This window comes from Schistocerca serialis, chromosome 1 (assembly GCF_023864345.2).
Source record: "Schistocerca serialis cubense isolate TAMUIC-IGC-003099 chromosome 1, iqSchSeri2.2, whole genome shotgun sequence".
In the NCBI taxonomy this organism is placed as follows: domain Eukaryota; kingdom Metazoa; phylum Arthropoda; class Insecta; order Orthoptera; family Acrididae; genus Schistocerca; species Schistocerca serialis.
The window spans coordinates 866,115,855-866,137,552 of NC_064638.1; the positions used below are offsets into that span (position 1 = coordinate 866,115,855).

Sequence of the window (21,698 nt, forward strand, 5' to 3'; positions counted from 1 at the left end):
CAAGCCGCCACTTGGACGCCAAGCTGAGATGGGCACCGGATGTGTCACAACTGTAAGATTTCCTTACAGCAGGATGTACAGTACCACAATACGTAGTTTTGGGGCGCCAAGGTGATACGGGCGCCGGGAGATCGCAATCGCAGAATTTACACGTCGAAGGGAAAACTGCCACGAGGGAAAAGGAAGGGAGGGGAGGGCGCCAAATGATAAGCCGCTTGTGTGGAAAAATGTTTCCCAACCGGGACTGTTTAACACCACTAGGTGTCCATTAACTGACATGACAAGTGCTTAATCATCACTGTGGAAAAATGGTTGAAAATACATTCGAAAAAAAAAAAAAAACAGAAATAAATTAGGTAAGGAATAAAAATGATCTCCTGATAGGGCAACCTAAGCTGAGATGTAAATAACGCACCTCTACAAATTACAAGCACTTACTTTCCCATTATTTCTGTTGCATGCACTATGTGATCAAAAGTATCCGGACACCCCAAAAACAAACGTTTTTCATATTAAGTGCATCCATATCAGCGGCCTCAGTTGTCATTAGACATCTTGAGAGAGCAGAATGGGGCGCTCCCCGGAACTCATGGACTTCGAACGTGGTCAGGTGATTGGTTGTCACTTGTGTCATACGCCTGTACGCCACATTTCCACACTCCGAAACATCCTTAGGTCCACTGTTTCCGATGTGAATAGTGAAGTGGAAACGTGAAGGGACATGTACAGCACAAAAGCGTACAGGCCGACCTCTTCTGTTGATTGGCAGAGACCGCCGACAGTTGAAGAAGTTCGTAATGTGTAATAGGCAGACATCTATCTAGACCATCACACAGGAATTCCAGATAGCATTGTGATCTACTTCAAGTACTATGACAGTTAAACGGGAGGGGAGGAAACTTGGATTTCATGGTCAAGCAGCTGCTCATAAGCCACACATCACGCCGGTAAATGCCAAACGACGCCTCGCTTGGTGTAAGAAGCGTAAACATTGGACGATTGAACAGTGTAAAAATGTTGTGTGCAGTGACGAATCACTGTACACAATGTGGCGATCCGATGGCATGGTGTGGGTATGGTGAATGCCCAGGGAACGTCATCTGCCAGCATGTGTAGTGCCAGCAGTAAAATTCGGAGGCAGTGATGTTATGGTGTGGTCGTGTTTTTCATGGAGGGGGTTGCACCCCTTTTGTTTTGCATGGCATATCACAGCACAGGCCTACATTTATGTTTTAAGCACCTTATTGCTACCCACTGTTGAAGAGCAATTTGGGGATGGCGATTGAATCTTTCAACACGATTGAGCACCTGTTCATAATGCACGGCCTGTGGCGGAGTGGTTACACGTCAATAACATCCCTGTAATGAACTGGCCTGGACAGACCTGAATCCTATAAAACGCCTTTGGGATGTTTTGGAAGGCCGACTTCGTGCCAGGCCTCACCGACCGACATCGATACCCCTCCTCAGTGCAGCACTCCGTGAAGAATGGGCTGCCATTCCCCAAGAAACCTTCCAGCACCTGATTGAACGTATGCCTGCCCGAGTGGAAGCTGTCGTCAAGGCTAAGGGTGGGCCAAGATCACATTGAATTCCAGCATTACCGATGGCGGGCGCCACGAACTTGTAAGTTATTTTCAGCCAGGTGTCCGGATACTTTTGATCGCATAGTGTATATCTGCCTCTTTATTTTATGACACACATAGCAAACACCGCAAGCTTACAAGATGTTGTAATTACTGGTAATGACTTTGATTTGGACTCCGTATGTTGTGCTATTTACTTCAAGATAGTTACTGCTACTGGTTATCCCATGTTAGTACTGCTTATCGCTTGCTAAACACTAATAACAAAGACATTTCTCTAAAATGTTCATTTGCGCAGTTCTGCACTGAACTGAAATTTGTCGGCCTCATGTGTGTGCTGATGTAGGGCACTGCAGAGTGCAGACTATACTCACCACCTTTCGTGTCTACTGCTACACGGGCCAGTCATATTAATGTGAGCACTTGCCCGACGTCAACGCACAATAACCACTAGCAGAAGACAGGTGGCAGCACTAGCAGTCGAAGGTATACAAAGCGTGTCGGGAAGACGCAGAACCTTGCAGTCATTGTGAAATTTAAAATTTTCCCGGCGAACTAAATATTCAAAAAGATTTCGGGCTTGCAGCCGGTCGCCGTTAGCTTCCATCCACGATATTTCGACTGGACAACTGCCAGCCATCCTCAGGTGAGCCATCGAAGACTGACGAAGACGCCCTCCGTTCCGCAATATGTAGCGTGCAGCGAGTATTCCGCGCATGCGTCAAAATCATATTGACAGACGAACCACATCGCCGGCCAGCAGCGGCTCTCTGGGGCATTCAGTTTATCGAAAGCCCACACACAATGATTTGTATTTAAAATCGTCCAGCTGCCATCACCCATCGCCAACAATGAGTGTACTTAAAACACTTGTACACAGAGCTCATGTAGTGTCAGATGTAGATATTTTGCCTGAAGAGCTTGCCCACCTGAAGAGGGGTTTCAAAGAGAATGGATATTCTACAAGGCAAATTAGCAAGGCACTTGCAATTAAGCCAAAAAAACAGGGAGTGGAGAAACAAGAGAGCACGCCTACTAAATCTTTAGCTTTTCTTCCCTTTGTTGGCAACATTTCCTTCAAAATTGCAAGAATCCTCCACGGTTTCGAAGTGAAAGTGATTTTCCGTCCAGCATCGAAGATTTCCGACCTGCTGGGATCGGTGAAAGACGATGCGGTATTGCGGAAGGCGGGAATTTATAAAATACCTCGTCAGTGTGGCATGTCATATATAGGACAAACATTGCGAACAGTAGAAGAACGTTGCACTGAACATCAACGCTGTACTCGCATTTTGCAACCTAGCAAGTCTGCAATGAATTTCCACTGGACGCTCAATGGAGTATGACAAGACAACAATTTTAGACACAGCGACATCCTTTTGGGACTCTGTCATAAAAGAATCAGTGGAAATTCGCATGACAGACAATCTTATGAACCGTGACAATGGCTACCAGCTTGATAATGCGAGGAACCCCGTCATCTCTAAGATCTGCTCCAGACGAAGACGTCAGAGTACTCCCATGGCCAAGGCAATGGACAACGCCGACGACACCTGAGTTCTGCAGTTCCACCAGCGAGGGCGCTGCTGGCGGGCGGTGTGGTTCGTCTGTCAATATGATTTTGACGCATGCGCGGAATACTGGCTGCACATTATATTGCGGAACGGAGGGCGTCTTCGTCAGTCTTTGATGGCTCACCTGAGGATGGCTAGCAGTTTTCCAGTCAAAATATCGTGGATGGAAGCTGACGACGACCGGCTGCAAGCCCGAAATCTTTTTGAATATCGCAGTCATTGTCGTAATGCGGAAACGTAGCAATTTTTCTGACGTCCAAAAGGGCATGGTCATTGGCTTTCGGCTCAAGGGTCGAAACATTTCAGAAACGGCTAAGATTGTTGTTGTTGTTGTTGTGGTCTTCAGTCCTGAGACTGGTTTGATGCAGCTCTCCATGCTACTCTATCCTGTGCAAGCTTCTTCGTCTCCCAGTACCTACTGCAACCTACATCCTTCTGAATCTGCTTAGTGTATTGATCTCTTGGTCTCCCTCTACGATTTTTACCCTCCACGCTGCCCTCCAATGCTAAATTTGTGATCCCTTGATGCCTCAAAACATGTCCTACCAACCGATCCCTTCTTCTAGTCAAGTTGTGCCACAAACTTCTCTTCTCCCCAATCCTATTCAATACCTCCTCATTAGTTACGTGATCTACCCACCTTATCTTCAGCTAAGATTGTAACCTGTTCATATGCCGCCATGGTTAAAGTATACCACGCATGGCAAAATGACGCTATATAAAATCGGCTTTTTCGAATTTTGCGAAGTTTTTACTTAACTGCGTACAGCACACAGTAAGTGTGACCATTAGCGAGATGATTGGCACTTCACCATGAAGATGACATATAAAGCTATGAATAATGTAAAAATCAAATATTTTTACCGAATAGTTTCAGTAAAATCGTTTGATAAAGATCACTGGGTGTGCGCACTTCGATTCTCTCACTGCAGCTTGTCGCTAACAAGCATGGGCAAAGAATATGTACGTGTCTCAATATCCGGAGGATCTGTGCAACATGTGTGGAATATGAGCATTACGCTGAATGTCACTCCACACATGCTATACGGGTCTCGATTTGTGTGCAAGTGTGGCGTTCAAAATTCTAGCGTGGCATGTGTGGGACAATTGCATATTATTACTGGTACTACAGTAGTAGGTGTTGTAGCTATGAATATGAACGTAAGAAAACGATACAGCTTCCATCACTATTACACTTCTTCAATTAAAGAGCTGCAAGAGAATTACAAAACTGTCGAAACTATTTTCCAGACATCGTCAAGGACCAAATGAGTTGAAATGACACAGAGAGCATTCCTGCAGAGGAACGTGTTACAGTTGCTCTCAGGTTTCTAGCAACAGGTGACTCCCTCAAAGATCAAAAATAGCCTCAGCCATTTCCACATCATCGCTGTCTAATATAATTCCCAAGACACGCAAAGTACTTTATCACGAATGTGGCCAAAGGTCATGAAAGTAAACAATTAAAAGTATTGGTTATTGTATTAATATTTTTTATTTAAGATATTGGTCAAAAATTACATGGAAGAAAATTCACACAGATTTCCAAGGCACTGGACTCACATTCAGGAGGATGATTCAAACCCACACTCGAACATCCTGATTTCTTTTCTGTGATTTCCCTAAATCACTTTAGGCAAATGCCCGAATGATTCCTTTGAAAGGGCATGGCCAGTTTCCTTCCCCATCCTTCCCTCGCCCAATGAGGCCAATGACCTCACTGTATGGTCCCCTCCCCCAAATCAGCCAACCAACAACATCCAAGAAAATTTTGTAATTATGCATTGCTTAAAATCAAGTTAAAAGTCTCACCACTGTTACTACTCTGTGGTCATGCAATTAGGATATTTGTCATTAAATGTGTTGAAGGAAATAGTGCCTTGATATCATACTTATTGTGAGACTCTGCAGAAGTAGAAGGAGATGAGGGAGAAAAAGTGTTGAAGCATGGAACTATGCTGGTAACAGCCTGACTCCAGATATTACTGTCACACAATTCAGTATATGTAGTAAACATTTTCAGCAGTGCTTGGCAGCTTTAGTGCAGAGTAAATAAAAGCAAATCATAGTACCACAAAGTTGATACATAAATATAAACGAGAGACCTGCCACTTAGCTTGCAGTGACAAGCTTTCTTCTGTTTCTTTCTAAATGGACTTCGTAAGTTTTCTATTTATTTATTTATTTGCAAAACATCACTGTTTACTTAGAGGAAAACTGGTTTCCAAAACACAACCAATTTATCATAAACTTCCGTCTTTATATTATTATTTGTACAGTGTTTGGATTGCACTTTCCAGAAGCACTGTTGCCCTCTCTAAGTTTAAATATTTAGAAATTCCAAAAAAAGTTTGAATCCACCATGATTGTGTTGCGTATTGCAGATTACTGATAAGAATTGCAACAGAGTACGCAACTATTCTGTTGTGAACTGTAGGCAGTAGACAGAAGAATCACTGAGTGAGAGTAGAACAGCACTGGTGACAAGGCCACATCACTGGTATGTTCGTTTAAATGCACTGGCAGGCAGGTATGGAATGCATCTGACCAGCAGCTTAACCACACACCTGCATGCTTATACTTGAGACTGCATTCATGTGTGTGGATCTGTGTGGCTCATCTTAAATCACACATTCAGAAGTGTCCATGTGAGGGACCCTATAGTGTTCCACACACAGTGCCGAAACGCACGAGAAAATGATGCTGCAAACTCGTAATAATAAATCGCTCATGTGCACCGAGCATTAACTCTTTGGGAAGTCGGGATTGTTCGTGATGCCGGTGGGCCACTTATTCTTCACCAAAACTCAGTGCTGAATGCTTTACTAATTAATACTGGAACAGGACATACGTTCACCGAACAGCTACAGTGCAACTGGTTGAATGTTGTGGCTGGCAGCAGTTGAAAACATGTCATAGTCACGAAGACTACAGACTTATGCCAATATGTATCAAGCAGAATTAGGGAGCAAAGTGACACTGCTATGGGGACAGATGGTAGCACCTGTTGTTTATATTACATTTTGTGGTTTTATTATTTTGAACATACGAAAATATACTTTAAAAACATGAATTTCATAGTAGCACTGTGTAAAGAATGTTTATCATTGCAAATTTTATCACATGTTTTCAAAAGTCGAAAACCTGATTTATAAGGTGCAGGGTTGGGGGGGGGGGGGTTCATGGTGGGTGAAGGGGAGGAAGGTATGTGTTACCATGTGGTTGAAGAGGTGCACTTTACCATCAAAAATTTTCGAAATTTACACTGCCTGGTGTCATGTCAAGAAAATATAGGTTGTGAGGCTAAATTTGATAAGCCAAAGGAGAAGGCTGTGGGGCAGTGTTCTGTGCAGAGTGTGTGGGACAGTGTCCTGTGCAGAGTGATCTGGGGTGTAAAGAAGAAAACCACTCTTGGAGAGCTTCTCATGACGCGCTGTCTTGGCAGCCTCCCATAACATCATCAAGAGATTTCTGCAGTATGTTCATGTGACAGTACGCCCCTTACAAGTATAAACTCTTAGCACCACATGTGGCAGTTCCAATAAACCCTCGGCATCACCTTGTCTGATAACAGTTGAGCCATAACCTTTTTCAGCATGGGTTAAATCCACATTTTTCCATTGCTTGCTTTACTCCTTTGTGTTGGGGTCATATTAATACACTCAGCACTCGTCCATAGTGATTAGGCATGTAAAGAGTTTGTCTGGTTAGGCCTGAAACAGCTGCAACATTTCCGCTGCTGCTGTGGTTCAATGGCTTTTCTGAATGGGTGTGAGTAGCCGCAGAGTACAGTGGTGATGACCTTTTTCTTGTTCAAAATGTTGTGCAAGATGTTGAAACATGATTCATGATTGATTTTTCACTTTTTCCACTATCACCTGAATTGTGATATATACAAAGATGATGTGACCTACCAAGCAAAAGTGCTGGCAGGTCGATAGACACATAAACAAACACAAACATACACACAAAATTCAAGCTTTCGCAACCAACGGTTGCTTCATCAGGAAAGAGGGAAGGAGAGGGAAAGACGAAAGGATGTGGGTTTTAAGGGAGAGAGTAAGGAGTCATTCCAATTCCGGGAGCGGAAAGACTTACCTTAGGGGGAAAAAAGGACAGGTATACACTCGCACACACACACATATCCATCCACACATACACAGACACAAGCAGACATTTGTAAAGGCAAAGAGTTTGGGCCAATGGAGAGTGGCATCAATGGTTACAAGGATGGTTTACAGGGGTAACAGATTGGGTAAGGATTCCAGGTGTTCGAGAAAGTGGTTGGTGTCTTTGATGAAGGATGGGAGACTGCATGTAATGTGTTGAAGGTGTTGATCTACGTAGGCAGAGATACGTTCTGTGGGGGTTTGGTAACCAGCTACAATGGGACGGCCGGGACGATTGGGTTTGTGAATTTTAGGAAGAAGGTAGAAGGTAGGGGTGTGGGGTGTTGGTGGGGTCAGGAGGTTGATGGAGTTAGGTGAAAGGTTTTGTAGGGGGCCTAAGGTTCTGAGGATTTCTTGTAATCATTGATGCCACTTCCTTATACACAAATATTCCGCACGTCCAGGGCCTCGCTGCGATGGAGCACTTCAATTCACGCCAATCACCTGCCACCCTACCTAAAACCTCTTTCCTCATTACCTTAGCCAGCTTCATCCTGACCCACAACTTCTTCACTTTTGAAGGCCAGACATACCAACAAGTAAAGGGAACAGCCACGGGTACCAGGATGGCCCCCTCGTATGCCAACTTATTCATGGGTCGCTTAGAGGAAGCCTTCTTGGTTACCCAGGCCTGCCAACCCAAAGTTTGGTACAGATTTATTGATATCTTCATGATCTGGACTCACAGTGAAGAACAACTCCAGAATTTCCTCTCCAACCTCAACTCCTTTGGTTCCATCAGATTCACCTGGTCCTACTCCAAATCCCATGCCACTTTCCTTGACGTTGACCTCCACCTGTCCAATGGCCAGCTTCACACATCCGTCCACATCACACCCACCAACAAGCAACAGTACCTCCATTATGACAGCTGCCACCCATTCCACATCAAACGGTCCCTTCCCTACAGCCTAGGTCTTCGTGGCAGACGAATCTGCTCCAGTCTGGAATCCCTGAACCATTACACCAACAACTTGAAAACAGCTTTTGCATCCCACAACTACCCTCCCGACCTGGTACAGAAGCAAATAACCAGAGCCACCTTCTCATCTCCTCAAACCCAGAACCTCCCACAGAAGAACCACAAAAGTGCCCCACTTGTGACAGGATACTTTCCGGGACTGGATCAGACTCTGAATGTGGCTCTCCAGCAGGGATACGACTTCCTCAAATCCTGCCCTGAAATGAGATCCATCCTTCATGAAATCCTCCCCACTCCACCAAGAGTGTCTTTCTGCCGTCCACCTAACCTTCGTAACTTCTTAGTTCATCCCTATGATATCCCCAAACCACCTTCCCTACCCTCTGGCTCCTACGCTTGTAATCGCCACCGGTGTAAAACCTGTCCCATGCGCCCTCCCACCACCACCTACTCCAGTCCTGTAACCCAGAAGGTGTACATGATCAAAGGCAGAGCCATGTGTGAAAGCACCCACGTGATTTACCAACTGACCTGCCTACACTGTGAAGCTTTCTATGTGGGAATGACCAGCAACAAACTGTCCATTTGCATGAATGGACACAGGCAGACAGTGTTTGTTGGTAATGAGGATCACACTGTGGCTAAACATGCCTTGGTGCACGGCCAGCACATCTTGGCACAGTGTTACACCGTCCGGGTTATCTGGATACTTCCCACTAACACCAACCTGTCAGAACTCCGGAGATGGGAACTTGCCCTTCAGTATATCCTCTCTTCTCGTTATCCGCCAGGCCTCAATCTCCGCTAATTTCTAATTTCAATTTGCTGCCGCTCATACCTCACCTGTCTTTCAACAACATCTTTGCCTCTGTACTTCCGGCTCGACTAACATCTCTGCCCAAACTCTTTGCCTTTACAAATGTCTGCTTGTGTCTGTGTATGTGCAGATGGATATGTGTGTGTGTGAGTGTATACCTGTCATTTTTTCCCCCTAAGGTAAGTATTTCCGCTCCCGGGATTGGAATGACTCCTTACCCTCTCCCTTAAAACCCACATCCTTTCGTCTTTCCCTCTCCTTCCCTCTTTCCTGATGAAGCAACCGTTTGTTGCGAAAGCTTGAATTTTGTGTGTATGTTTGTGTGTCTATCGACCTGCCTGAATGTGAGTCCAGAGTGCTAACCACTGGGCCACATTGCTTGATAGTTCCTAGTGAAAGGTGTGTCTAACATTATTAGTTAGTTTTGGTGCATTGTAAACTAATTGTGCGTATTCAAATCTTTCAGTCATTCTCTCATGGCTCCATCTGATGTTGAATCTTGAGACAACAGATAGAGAATAGAAATACTAAATTCTGTCTGCATGAACGGCCACTGACAAACTGTGACCAAAAAACAAGTGGACCACTCTGTTGCTGAACATGCTGCCAAACATGATATCTCTCATCTCAATGACTGCTTCACAGCCTGTGCCATATGAATCCTTCCCACCAACACCAGCTTTTCTGAATTGCGCAGGTGGGAACTTTCCCTGCAATACATCCTACGTTCCTGTATCTCTCCTGGCCTCAACCTTCATCAGTCACTGTGGTGGTGGTGGTTAGTGTTTAACGTCCCGTCGACAACGAGGTCATTAGAGACGGAGCGCAAGCTCGGGTTAGGGAAGGATTGGGAAGGAAATCGGCCGTGCCCTTTCAAAGGAACCATCCCGGCATTTGCCTGAAACGATTTAGGGAAATCACGGAAAACCTAAATCAGGATGGCCGGAGACGGGATTGAACCGTCGTCCTCCCGAATGCGAGTCCAGTGTGCTAACTCAGTCACTGTCCTCACCCATCCAGCCCCCTCCCTGTTCCCATTCCAGCACTACACAGCCGTCATTTCACCGCCACCTTATTTCTCTCCTTTCTGCTACTTACTCCCTCCCCCGCCACACCTTCTCTCTTGCCCCCCATCTAAACGGCAACATCTCACTGTCCACCACTCCCACAATACTATCCCTCGCCCTCCCTGCCCCAGCCTCCTCCTTACCCTCACCCCGTCGCCACTCCCATCATGCACTGGTGCTGCTGCTCACAGTGTGGTGTCAGCTCTCTGAGACTGCAGACATGTGTGCAAGTTGCATTTGCACGAGTGTGTGTGTGTGTGTCTGGTATTGTAAGAACCATAAACCTTGGATAACAAGTGTATTAGGATTTCCTGTGTAGCCATGAAAACATTGAACCAAGAAATGAAAACATGCACTGATCCATAGTTTGTAGAATACGTAAAAACATATAGAAAAATATACCAGAAGGTAATAGCAAAGGCAAAGCAGCTATTTAATGATGGTCTAATCAGGAAGTCTGATAACAAATCTAAAATTATATTGAAAATTGTAAAAAATGGAACTAGTAGTATTTGTGAAGATGAAGAAATAACACTCAAAAACAGTGAAAACCAAAACACAGAGAAAAATAAAATAGCAGATTACATTAATGGCCACTTTTTAAATGCACCACACAATCTAAATTTAAATTTCAAAAAACAAAGAAGTAACCATAGATGTCCCACAGGGAAGCATCTTAGGCCCAATACTCTTTCTTATTTATGTGAATAATTGGCATTTACCACAGGATAAAGCCAAACCTGTATTCTCTGCTGATACAAACTTAATAGTGAGTGACATTAAAAGCTCATTACATATTACTTCAAATAACATCATGAAAAGTATTGAGACTTGTTTCTGTGCAAACAAACTTTCACTGTATGAAAAAAAAAAAAAAAAAAAAAAAAAAAACAGGTTGAAAAAATAATTGGATGACAGTCAAATAGAGAGTGTGCAGCTCAAAAAAGTACTGGGTCACCATGTAGATGAAGCTTTAAATTGGAAAAATCATGCTAGATACCTTTCACACAAACTTAACTCAGCCCGCTTTGTAATGAGTGTTATTGCAAATGTTTGCACTTCTGAGGGTGCCAGAATGGCACACTTTGGATATTTTCATTCTATTGCTTCATGTGGCATAACTTTCTGAGCTAGCTCAAAATATAATTTAAAAGAAATTTTTACCCTACAAAAACGGGCTGTTCTGATAATCACAAACAGCCACACACAAGACCTGCAGACCACTGTTCCAAAAATTAGGAATTCTGACTTTGCCATCACTACACATATTCAGATGTGTACTTGTAACCAAAGCAAACCTAAACAATCTCCACACAAATGCAGACTGTCACAATTATAACACAACGAGCAAGATGATCTAGATACGAAAAGAACATGAACTCAGAAGTGTTGGGGTTAAACTTTATAATGCTCTGCCACACACATTAAAGATTTAAAAGATATTATAAAATGTAGATTCAACTTAAAAAATACTTACTTGAAAAATGTTACTATTCAGTAAATGAATTTTATGAAGATAGAGGTAAAGAAATGGAAAACTAATCATCACATTAAATGTAATGGACTTGTTTGTTAAAAGTTTTGAGATGCTATTATTTTGTTGATGTATTATATATTCCTTCAAAACTCCAGAACTTTAGTCTGATGATTAAAACATACAGCATCTTCAAATAGAATGTAAATTTACCATTAATTTTATGTAATCTCATTCCTGTAACAGACCAGGAAATTAATCACCACAAAAGAGGAAGTACAATCATGTGTCAATATCATTTATATGGTGGAATGAATGCAAAATCAATTAAATACCTTCAATAAATGTTTAGTCTTGTTTTATGCTTTTACAATACAAGTTACAATCATTTCAAAATGGCATATTTCTACAGACTACCGTCCCATTTCATGTGCATCTTATATCTAATTAATTTTCTAATCATAAAACAACACTGCCATTGCATGTACCACACTGATGCCAGGATTAATCACATGATGTTGTGTTCAAGATGGCCGCTGAGTAGGCCTATACAGGAAGTAGACTGTATTCATTAAAATGGTAAGTGATGTATAGTGTCAAAGTGGCTTTTGAGTCAGTTAAGCAGTTATGTGTACTACACACTACAAAGATTCCTTTTATGATGTTATTTGATGGATATATGTGTGTACAGTTGGTTCAAGAGACATTTTTGTTCTTATCTGTAATATCTGACAGACAAATATTTTATACATAAATTTAATATGTTTGGAATTTTATTAATTAAAATACAGATATTCTGTAACCCAACTACCATGCTTCTTCCACATATCCAGATGTGTTGTCCTTCCATGCAGATAAATCAACTTTAGGTATTTCATGGCAATGTACCAGAGGGTTCCTGAAACAAGTAGGCAAAAATAAATAAATAAAATTACGCCAATCATTGAGCAGTTCTATTTAAGGTGTCAGTATTAATGATAAGAATTTTGTTAGTCTCTAAGAGAAATTGTGTTAGTACTGTTAACAGTAAAAACTGTTAATTTCTGAACTGAGCTGAATATAAAAATTCCACCATTGTCCTAATGAAAAAGGTAACACTGGTCAACAACATTTAGTTTACAAAGAAATTTGAAAATAAAATAAATTTTGTTCCTATTTGTTCTGTTTTCTTGTGACACACTGCTCTCTATTGATAAAAACCCCTGAAATCACTGCATATTGGTTATGATGCTATGAATTTTATTATTCTGCAGATGTAATTGCCGAACAGCAATTGAATTGTGTACAAATAATTCCTATAGAATCACAATGCATCATGTGAGACCCAATATGCATATCTGAATTCAGAGGCCTGACAGCAATTGCTGGAAATGACTGCTTGTTTTCTGTGTTTATGAAGGTTCGTATTTTGTGTCAATTCTAAAGAAGTGTCTGATTCCTGTGTAAATAGCACAAATTCACTTTGTTATCTCTGTAGTCCTGTTGTAAAGAGAGTCTGCTGCCTTTATTTTGGGAGTAAGGCTGATGATCATGACAAGAAATTCTGCCCCCACACATGTGATGTATGTATGATATGTGTTACAACCCTGAGAGGCTTATTATAAGTCATATCAGGTGTGCTTTGCTGTTCTCTTGATTTGGAAGGAACCAACAAGTTAGATGTCTGCATGGAGAATTTATTTTCACTTTAATTGCTTGGTGCTGCTAGTTCTGCTGAAGTCCAGCAGATGTCAATACAGCCACTTTGGTGACAGGCAGTAACTGCATTCTATTTTCTTGTTGCTACCGTATTTACTCAAATCTAAGCCGCACTTTTTTTCCGGTTTTTGTAATCCAAAAAACCGCCTGCGGCTTAGAATCGAGTGCAAAGCAAGCAGAAGTTCTGAAAAATGTTGGTAGGTGCCACCACAACTAACTTCTGCCGTCAAATATATGTAGCACTACACAGGCATTCTCTGTAGGTACAGAGATAAATACTGGCGCCAAAACCTCTGCGCCAGTGGAAAAAAAAAAAAAAAAAAAAAAAAAAAAAGGTGGAAGACAAGTTTCGACCACTGCATTTTCATACATTATCCAATGAAGTAAAACCAAATTCCGTATTGTTCATCTTCGATAGTAGCAGAATTTCAATGTACTACGAAAATCTGACTAGCAAAACTGTTAGGGATGTTTGTCAATATGGCCAACTCTACATTCTGAATTTTTTCCTACCTGTGAGAGGAGATGGTTGCTAATAGGAACCTGATGAAATGTGAATCACATGCAGTATTCTCTTCACCATAAGAATAATACGAATATAAACATTTTGCTATGTATTCTTTCGTGTTTGCTGCTATCTCATTTAAATCCTGTCTGCCTAATAAACTACGAAACTAGAGTGAGACAACAGCAAACGCGGAAGAATATACATATCGTGTCATGTTTATATTCGTATTATTCTTATGCCTAATACTGATACAGTCAAATGAAGCACGGCAACTCACTAGATTTTTAAATCTAAGATGACTAATTTCAGTACAGAATTTGATGTACTAAAGAAGCGGCCGCAAAGATTTTTAAACGGAGAAAAATTTGCGCCTAACTCTCGTTCAGAACCTGTTCTATCATTCGCAGTCTATTATTTGGTTCTTGTTAATCATTATCAAAGAAAGCAGCAGTGTTGGTAACAACAAATAGCAGTCTCTTGCCATTGTTTCGCTAATGAGATGATTCTTCTCCCTTTTTTAAAAAAAAAAAAAAGCGGCGGTAGTGCGCACAAAAGTAAGCCATGCCGCGAGAGCCGGCCGAAGTGGCCGTCCGGTTAAAGGCGCTGCAGTCTGGAACCACAAGACCGCTACGGTCGCAGGTTCAAGTCCTGCCTCGGGCATGGATGTTTGTGATGTCCTTAGGTTAGTTAGGTTTAACTAGTTCTAAGTTCTAGGGGACTAATGACCTCAGCAGTTGAGTCCCATAGTGCTCAGAGCCATTTTTTTTTTTGAGCCATGCCGCGAGCGGCAACACGCCGTAAACACGCACTATCAGAATGCGACAAACAATGCATGACGCAGTACAGTAATGCATTTTCAGCTTAGAGTGACGTAAACACCTATAACAAAGAAAATGGCACTTATCAGATCAAAGCAAAATAAGCAATCGATTCAAACCAGAGGAAGCACGTGAAAAAGGAAGGGTATCCGTATAAATATGGACGGACCGCCTGACGTATAGCAATGGCTACCTGGTAAAGCTTAACTGCTAAGATTACGACTCAAACCAAACTACTGTAGCTGTATCGTCTTTCATTCGACCTAAATTGTGTCTCATATTACAATGGACCAACTTTGTTTCGATTTGGAGGTGCGGCCTAAAACTTTTCTCTCCCCTTGAATTTTGAGTCTCAAATTTCAGGTGCAGCTTAGATTAGGGAAAATTTTTTTTCCTTTATTTCGAGTCTCATTTTTCAGGTGCGGCTTAGATTCGAGTAAATACGGTAGTTTGAGTATCCAGTGCTCAAATTGCCCAGCACTCTACTATAGTTAACTGAGTGCCACTCAGCCACCTGCTTTAGGATCATTGTGTGAGAACATGAGAGGAAGCAGAGTTTGGAAGTGAAATTTGATTCAGAAGACTACATTCTCAGTGCAATGGATGGTGGTTGTAAAATGTTTAGGAGATACTTTCATTAGTGACTAACAAGGATATCAGTTACATGTTCTGTGGCAAGTGCTCTGCACTCCTGTCTTACAGATCTGTCACCACACATCCGAAGCACATGTCTGCAGAACACAACAACATATAATTTTTGAAGCATTACCAATTTCAGTGAAAACTACAGTAATTAGAAAGATGCTTGGAAATGTATGCTATAGATTTTTGTCCCTTTTAGATTAATATTATATGTAGGATTTTGAATGTTATGCCAGGAAATTCTAAACATCAGTTCAGAATTGGGACATGTAGATATCTCCTACATTTTGCCTCACCCTACTACAGTACCATGAAATAATGAAAGACAAGCTGATAAAACAGAGATGGGTATGATGTCCAGCATTATCCAGCCAGTATATTACAACTATTGTATTATTGTCTGTTAACTGCAGATGCTACAAGTGCTGAAATATCGCTGTCTCTGTATCACAGATGAGAAAGTCAAAATCACAGAGCAAGGTGGCACAGTGGTTAGCACACTGGACTCGCATTCGGGAGAATGACAGTTCAATCCCGCGTCCAGCCATCTTGATTTAGGTTTTCTGTGATTTCCCTAAATCGCTCCAGGAAAATAACGGGATGGTTCCTTTGAAAGGGCATGGCTGACTTCCTTCCCCGTCCTTCCCTCATCCGATGAGACCAATGACCTTGCTGTTTGGTCTCTTCCCCCAAAACAACCCAACCCTACCCAAAGTCAAAATTTTTGGACATTGCACAGAATAGTAACATTTCTGTCATTGCACTTTTGATTATTGCAAATGATATCTGTATCTGACAGAAATGAGACATTTAATACTATGGATCAAATTTGTAATGAAATCTCAGTTCTTGATAAGCTAGAACAAAATTACAATGTGGTAATAATATCTTACTCAGTTTTTGTGATACGTGTGAATATTTATTTACGACCATTGAGAGAATGTTGGTTGTTCTTAGCAACCAAAAAAATGAATTTGTTTTGGGAGTGACTAGACCATGTGCCATTTCATTTTCAATCTACCAATGAGATTGACATGTATTTAATCTGAATTGATAGTATAAAGACTGTGATCTGCTTGAGGGGTGAAAGGGTAATGACAGTCTCTGTCCCAAGCTATATAATTTAGCAAGAAGAATGTCTTGTGTGTCTGCCTCAGATGTGACTAGTGAAAAATATTTCAGTGCAGCATGGAACCGTATCTCAAAATGAACTGATTCATTGTAAGTACGGTAATAGGAAACAGTTTGGTGATAGTTTTGTTCCTGTTAGTTTTCTGGTTTCCTAGGTGGTCAAATACATTTGAATCAATGAAGCTGATGGTGTTATAAAAAACAACAGCAATGTGATTTTTCATTATGAGACTGATCATCATTAAATAATAACTGGAATAAAGCAGTGTTTGTGTTATGTTCTAGCACATCATCTGTAAAATGGCACTATGAAACAAATCACAACTCTCTTTGTCAAACTAGACCAAAAGAAATTAATTTCATATGCTGTTATGAGGCTGATCATGACAGATTTTTGTTGAAAATTGCCACAGGCCATGAAACATGGTTTTGTCACTTTAAACTTGAAACAACACAACAATCTCCTCCTCTGAAGAAGTTCAAAGCTGCACCTTCAGTAAAGTCTTCTGGGACTTTGAATGGGTTGTTCTGTTTGATGTCCTCCCTCATGGCACAACAATCAACTCTGAACTGTACAATACTACCTACGGAAATTCAAGAAATGACTTCATGCACTCTGTGGGAAGCAGTATGCGGATGACGGGGATTTTATTGATGCAGCAAGATGTTGGCTCCAACATCAACCAGTAGAGTGGCACAATGTGGGCATACAAGCCCTCCCAGTAAGGTGGTGTATGACTGTCACATTGAACAGAGATTATGTTGAAAAATAGTGTTTTATAGCCAAGAGACTGGGGAATACTATAGTGTATTGGAACTGCTTCCAGAAAAAAAAGTGTTGCATTTCTTATTCAACACCCCTTGTATAACAGTGTTTGCTGGTTCGATGGTGGCAACATACTTCAAAGATGTGTGGACTGCTTGGAAGAAATTGAGCTGTTTTAACAAAATGAGGGAAAAATTGTGTAACATTCACAGTTAATGGATGTTACATGGCTAAAAAATTGACTGTTTTTACAGATGTGTGCCAGCATTTCAATAACATAAAGCTTCAAGGCACAAACAAAACAGTTATTGTTACAACAGAGCTCATGCATGCTTTTGAGGCTAAACTCTTATATTTTAATCTACATCTACATACTACTCTGCAATTTCAAGGCACAAAAAAAACAGTTATTGTTACAACAGATCTCATACATGCTTTTGAGGCTAAACTCTTATATTTTAATCTACATCCACATACTACTCTGCAATTCAGGTGCCTGGCAGAGGGTTCACTGAACCACTTTCAAGTTATTTCTCTACCATTCTTCTCTCAAACAGTGCACAGGCAAAACGAACACATATCTTTCCATGCAAACTCTAATTTCTCTTATTTTACTGCAATGAACATTTCTCAATATGTAAGTGGGCACCGAAGAAATATTTTCACATTCGGAGGAGTAAGTTGGTGACTGGAATTTTATAAAAACATCCTACCACAACAAAAATGTCTTTGGTTTAATGATTTACACCCCAATTCCTATATCATATCTGTGGTACTCCCTCCCCTGTTCTGCAATAATACAAAATGAGCTGCCCTTCTTTGAACTTTATTGATGTCCTCTGGCAATCCTTTATGATGCAGATTCCACAATGTGCAACAAGTCTCCAGAAGAGACTAGACAAGCATTGTGTAGGCAATATCTTCAGTAGACCTGTTCCATCTTCTAAGTGTTCTGTCAATAAAATGCAGTCTCTGGTTTGTCTACCTCACAACATGACAATATTGTTTACAAAAGCTACAGTATGTCCCAAATTTGAAAAATTTACAAATAATTTGGATTTGCACAAAAAGTCAGACCAGGGCAAGGTCACTGAGGAATTTTCCTCAGTAATACATTCTTCAATCAAAGAATTTTCATTGAGAGACACTAAAATTTATTATGTATTCAGATGTGACTTCACTGGATAAACTGAAATTTTCTAATTTGATTGCTTTGAAATTGAAGAAATTGAAACGCAACTGACTGATTCCCAGTCTAGTTCAATATCAATTCAAAAATTTATCCAAGCAATAAAAGAATTGGAAGTAAATGAATCAGAAAGACTATCAGGGAAAATGAGCAGAAATGCCAACAATAAAATTATGGAAATGTCGAATTAAATTCCAGATACTTATAACTGTCTAAAGAACCTGGCATTTGCTATCTTGACAATATTTTCATTGCCTATGCCTATGAGTCACTATTTTCCTAAATGAATAACATTAAAGAACTGCTAAGAAACCATTTGTCAGATGACTTGAGTTCAGCCTGCATTCTATTTAAAGTTGCAAAGTATGCAACAAATATAAATTACTTGATGTTGAATTTGCAGCAGCAGAAATCACACTAATTTTTCTTTCATTTAGATGAACTGTAAGTATTTTTTTGTGATTGCTTTATGAAGGTTCTATTTCTGCCTGCAAATAAACAGTACTGACTCGGAAGTACTTAGTTTTTTATTCCATTTACCAGCAGCACCCAAATTTCTAAGTGCTATCAAATTTTAAATTATGCAAATATTCAGGCAATATCACATGTCTAAACAGGCAGGAAATATGCAAGAAGAAAAGAGTAATATGCTCTATCAAAGGTTAGTTCTATAATTAGTTTATGGCATGCCATGGCCGTATTAAACATTTCTCTGGAAAAAATGGCACACTGATGTACAAAGGTTTGCCAACCTGGTATATATTGCCTATCAGTCCGGTCTTTTATTGATTCTACTGAAGCTTTAGATACTAGAACACAAAAATGAGCTAGTTAGATTTTTCTGCCTTAATAACACTTCCACATAAGAAAAGTAAAGTATGTAATGGATTGTTTAGTAAAGATTGTTGCGTAACAAAAATCAAAATACAATCACTAGTGTTGATTAGGTGCAGAAGAGAGAAAAACAGTTTGTTAAATGTCAGCATTGGGTGTCATGCATAAGGAACAGCAAATTAATTCAGCTGGACAGGAAGCAATATTAACCAACATGGCTGAAGAAAGGAGAATATTAGAAGTTTGTGGCTTGAAGTGAGAGGAGGGCTTTCTTCAGCACAAAAAATTATCTGGTGACACACACTGATCTATGAAGAAGGAAGAAGTTCCTTTGAGGGTAGCAAGGATGGAGGCATGGTTGTCAGAGGGAAGCCAAAGATATTCTACTGTAAGTACTTACAGTAGAATATCTTTGGCTTCCCTCTGACAACCATGCCTCCATCCTTGCTACCCTCCCTGTTTTCCTTTCCCTGTTGCTTCATAACCTGGGTTGTGAGTAACTGAATCTACTTTCCCTTCTTCCCTTTCTTTCCCCTCTCTCCTCCCTGATCAAGGAACATTTGTTTCGAAAGCTAGGAACGTAAATTTTTGGTTCTGTTTTTTGTGTATCTATCGGATGTACTGAGCTGAGGTGAGTACTGGCCAGCCCCTCTATCTCTTTGTTAGTATTTGTTTCACATCTTTATATGAGATTTTCCATTAATCATGAAGAAGTTTCTTTTAAATATATGTCTGGAATAAAGTATTACAAGGAACCAAAACAATCAAAATGTGGAAAACAGAAGAAAACGAAGGATGAACAATGTTTTCATGAAATGCAGTATGGGACCATTAAAGATGATTAACATAAAACGTGGAAATATCATTTCTCCAATTCCATTAACAATGTTTCACAAGAAAATTACTGTTTTACCTTCCTTCATAGATTCTCATTTACAGACCACAAGTATCTGCATTCTAGTTTCATTATAATACCATTCTCATCACCAAACACTCGCAGGCTAGTCACTAGGACATTCTTCAATATGCTAAGATCATCATACCTCTATTATACAAATAACTGTGCCACACATAAGAATGCCTGGATAGACAATATTGTTGTGAATTTCCATAGGGAAGATTTTACAGTCAGATTTGCAGGAAGTGGACTTGCAGATCATGAGCCACTACTCCTTACACTCTGTAAAAGGCAACCAGTTAAAATTGAAGGAATTCTGACTGTTTACAGACAGTATATATAGAAATGCCTCTTCCACATCAAGAGAAACCATGATATTTACAGAAAGAGAAATGAAGTCCACAAATACAGCACTTGCAACAAAGACAGTATCGACCTGCCAAGGTGTCGATTAACAAAGACACAAAACAGCTTTCCAATGGTGGCCCTAAAATTGTTTAATGCTCTCCCTGTTCATATTCAGTCTCTACCATGGGAGCAGTTTAAAACTACTATTTTGTGTAGTAATAGCATAGTGTTTACTTGAGCTGCAGCTCTGTTCCATGACTCCAACAGCAACAGTTATATTTTATTTCATTATGTACTTGTACCTATTTTATAGTTGTGACATTATTGTAATCTAATTTATAACTTAAATATGTCTTGTAGTATTAAATTACTATCATAGTAGAGTTGTATTCATGTATTTTGATAATGTTGTATCTTGATGCTGTCTGTCCAGCTGTGGCTGGTGAATGATGTAGAATTGGTAATAAAGGTAATAATGATAATAATAATAATAATAAAGGAAGAACCTGAAATAGTAATGGTACAAGGGCAAAAGGTAAAGTACATAAGTATGTTTGTTGATAGATTTGAAAGTGCAGATTGGGACTTTATATATAACTGTCAATCTTGGACAGATTTGTGGTATTCTTGCTCACCAGTAAAAAAAAAAAAAAAAAGAGGTAGCCAAGTGAAATGAAGAAGAAAAGTCTGAACTTGTTTGCAGAAGAGCTATCAGAAATTAGATGAAACATGCATATGCTATACCAGATGCATGAGCAAGCCGCTAACCAAGGGGCAGAACAGAGAGTGAACATTCATACATCACATCTGAAATGCAAAAAATTCTGCAAAGCTAAACTTCTCCTGGCAAAAAAGCGAGTAGCAGTGGAAAACTGTATAGAAAGAGCTCACAATAAATGCAAGGCAGCATGGCAAATAATAAAACAAGAGAATAAACCAAAATGCACAGAAACAGCTCTGCTTGAACCTGAGGAATTAAATCAGTACTTTTTAAACTCAGTTAAAGAAATAAGTAACAGTATTAAAGCAACCAATTAATCTGCAATGGACCTTGTTGGAACACCACTGCCTGTTAACCTGCTGATGTTATAAAAGCTGTATCCAAATTTTCATGTTCTAAAAGTATGGGCTGTTATTGGTTATTGAATAACATAATTAAAAAGACAATACACTCAATCGCCAAACCATCAGCTTTTATTTTTAATAAATGTGTGGAATTTGGAGTTTTTCTGGATGCACTCAAGGTATCAAAAGTTG

At 40.3% G+C, this 21,698-nt stretch overlaps 1 protein-coding gene across 1 annotated transcript in view; it reads right to left on the reverse strand.

Moving 5' to 3' along the window:
* Nucleotides 1-12,034: 12,034 nt before the first annotated feature.
* LOC126458405 (peroxidase-like) overlaps nt 12,035-21,698 on the reverse strand; it is a 139,143-nt gene continuing 129,479 nt past the window's right edge. Inside the window, exon 13 of the mRNA XM_050095423.1 lies at nt 12,035-12,507. Within this exon, the coding sequence (XP_049951380.1) occupies nt 12,417-12,507 (91 nt within the window). The 3' untranslated portion in view covers nt 12,035-12,416. The remainder of the gene's footprint in view (nt 12,508-21,698) is intronic.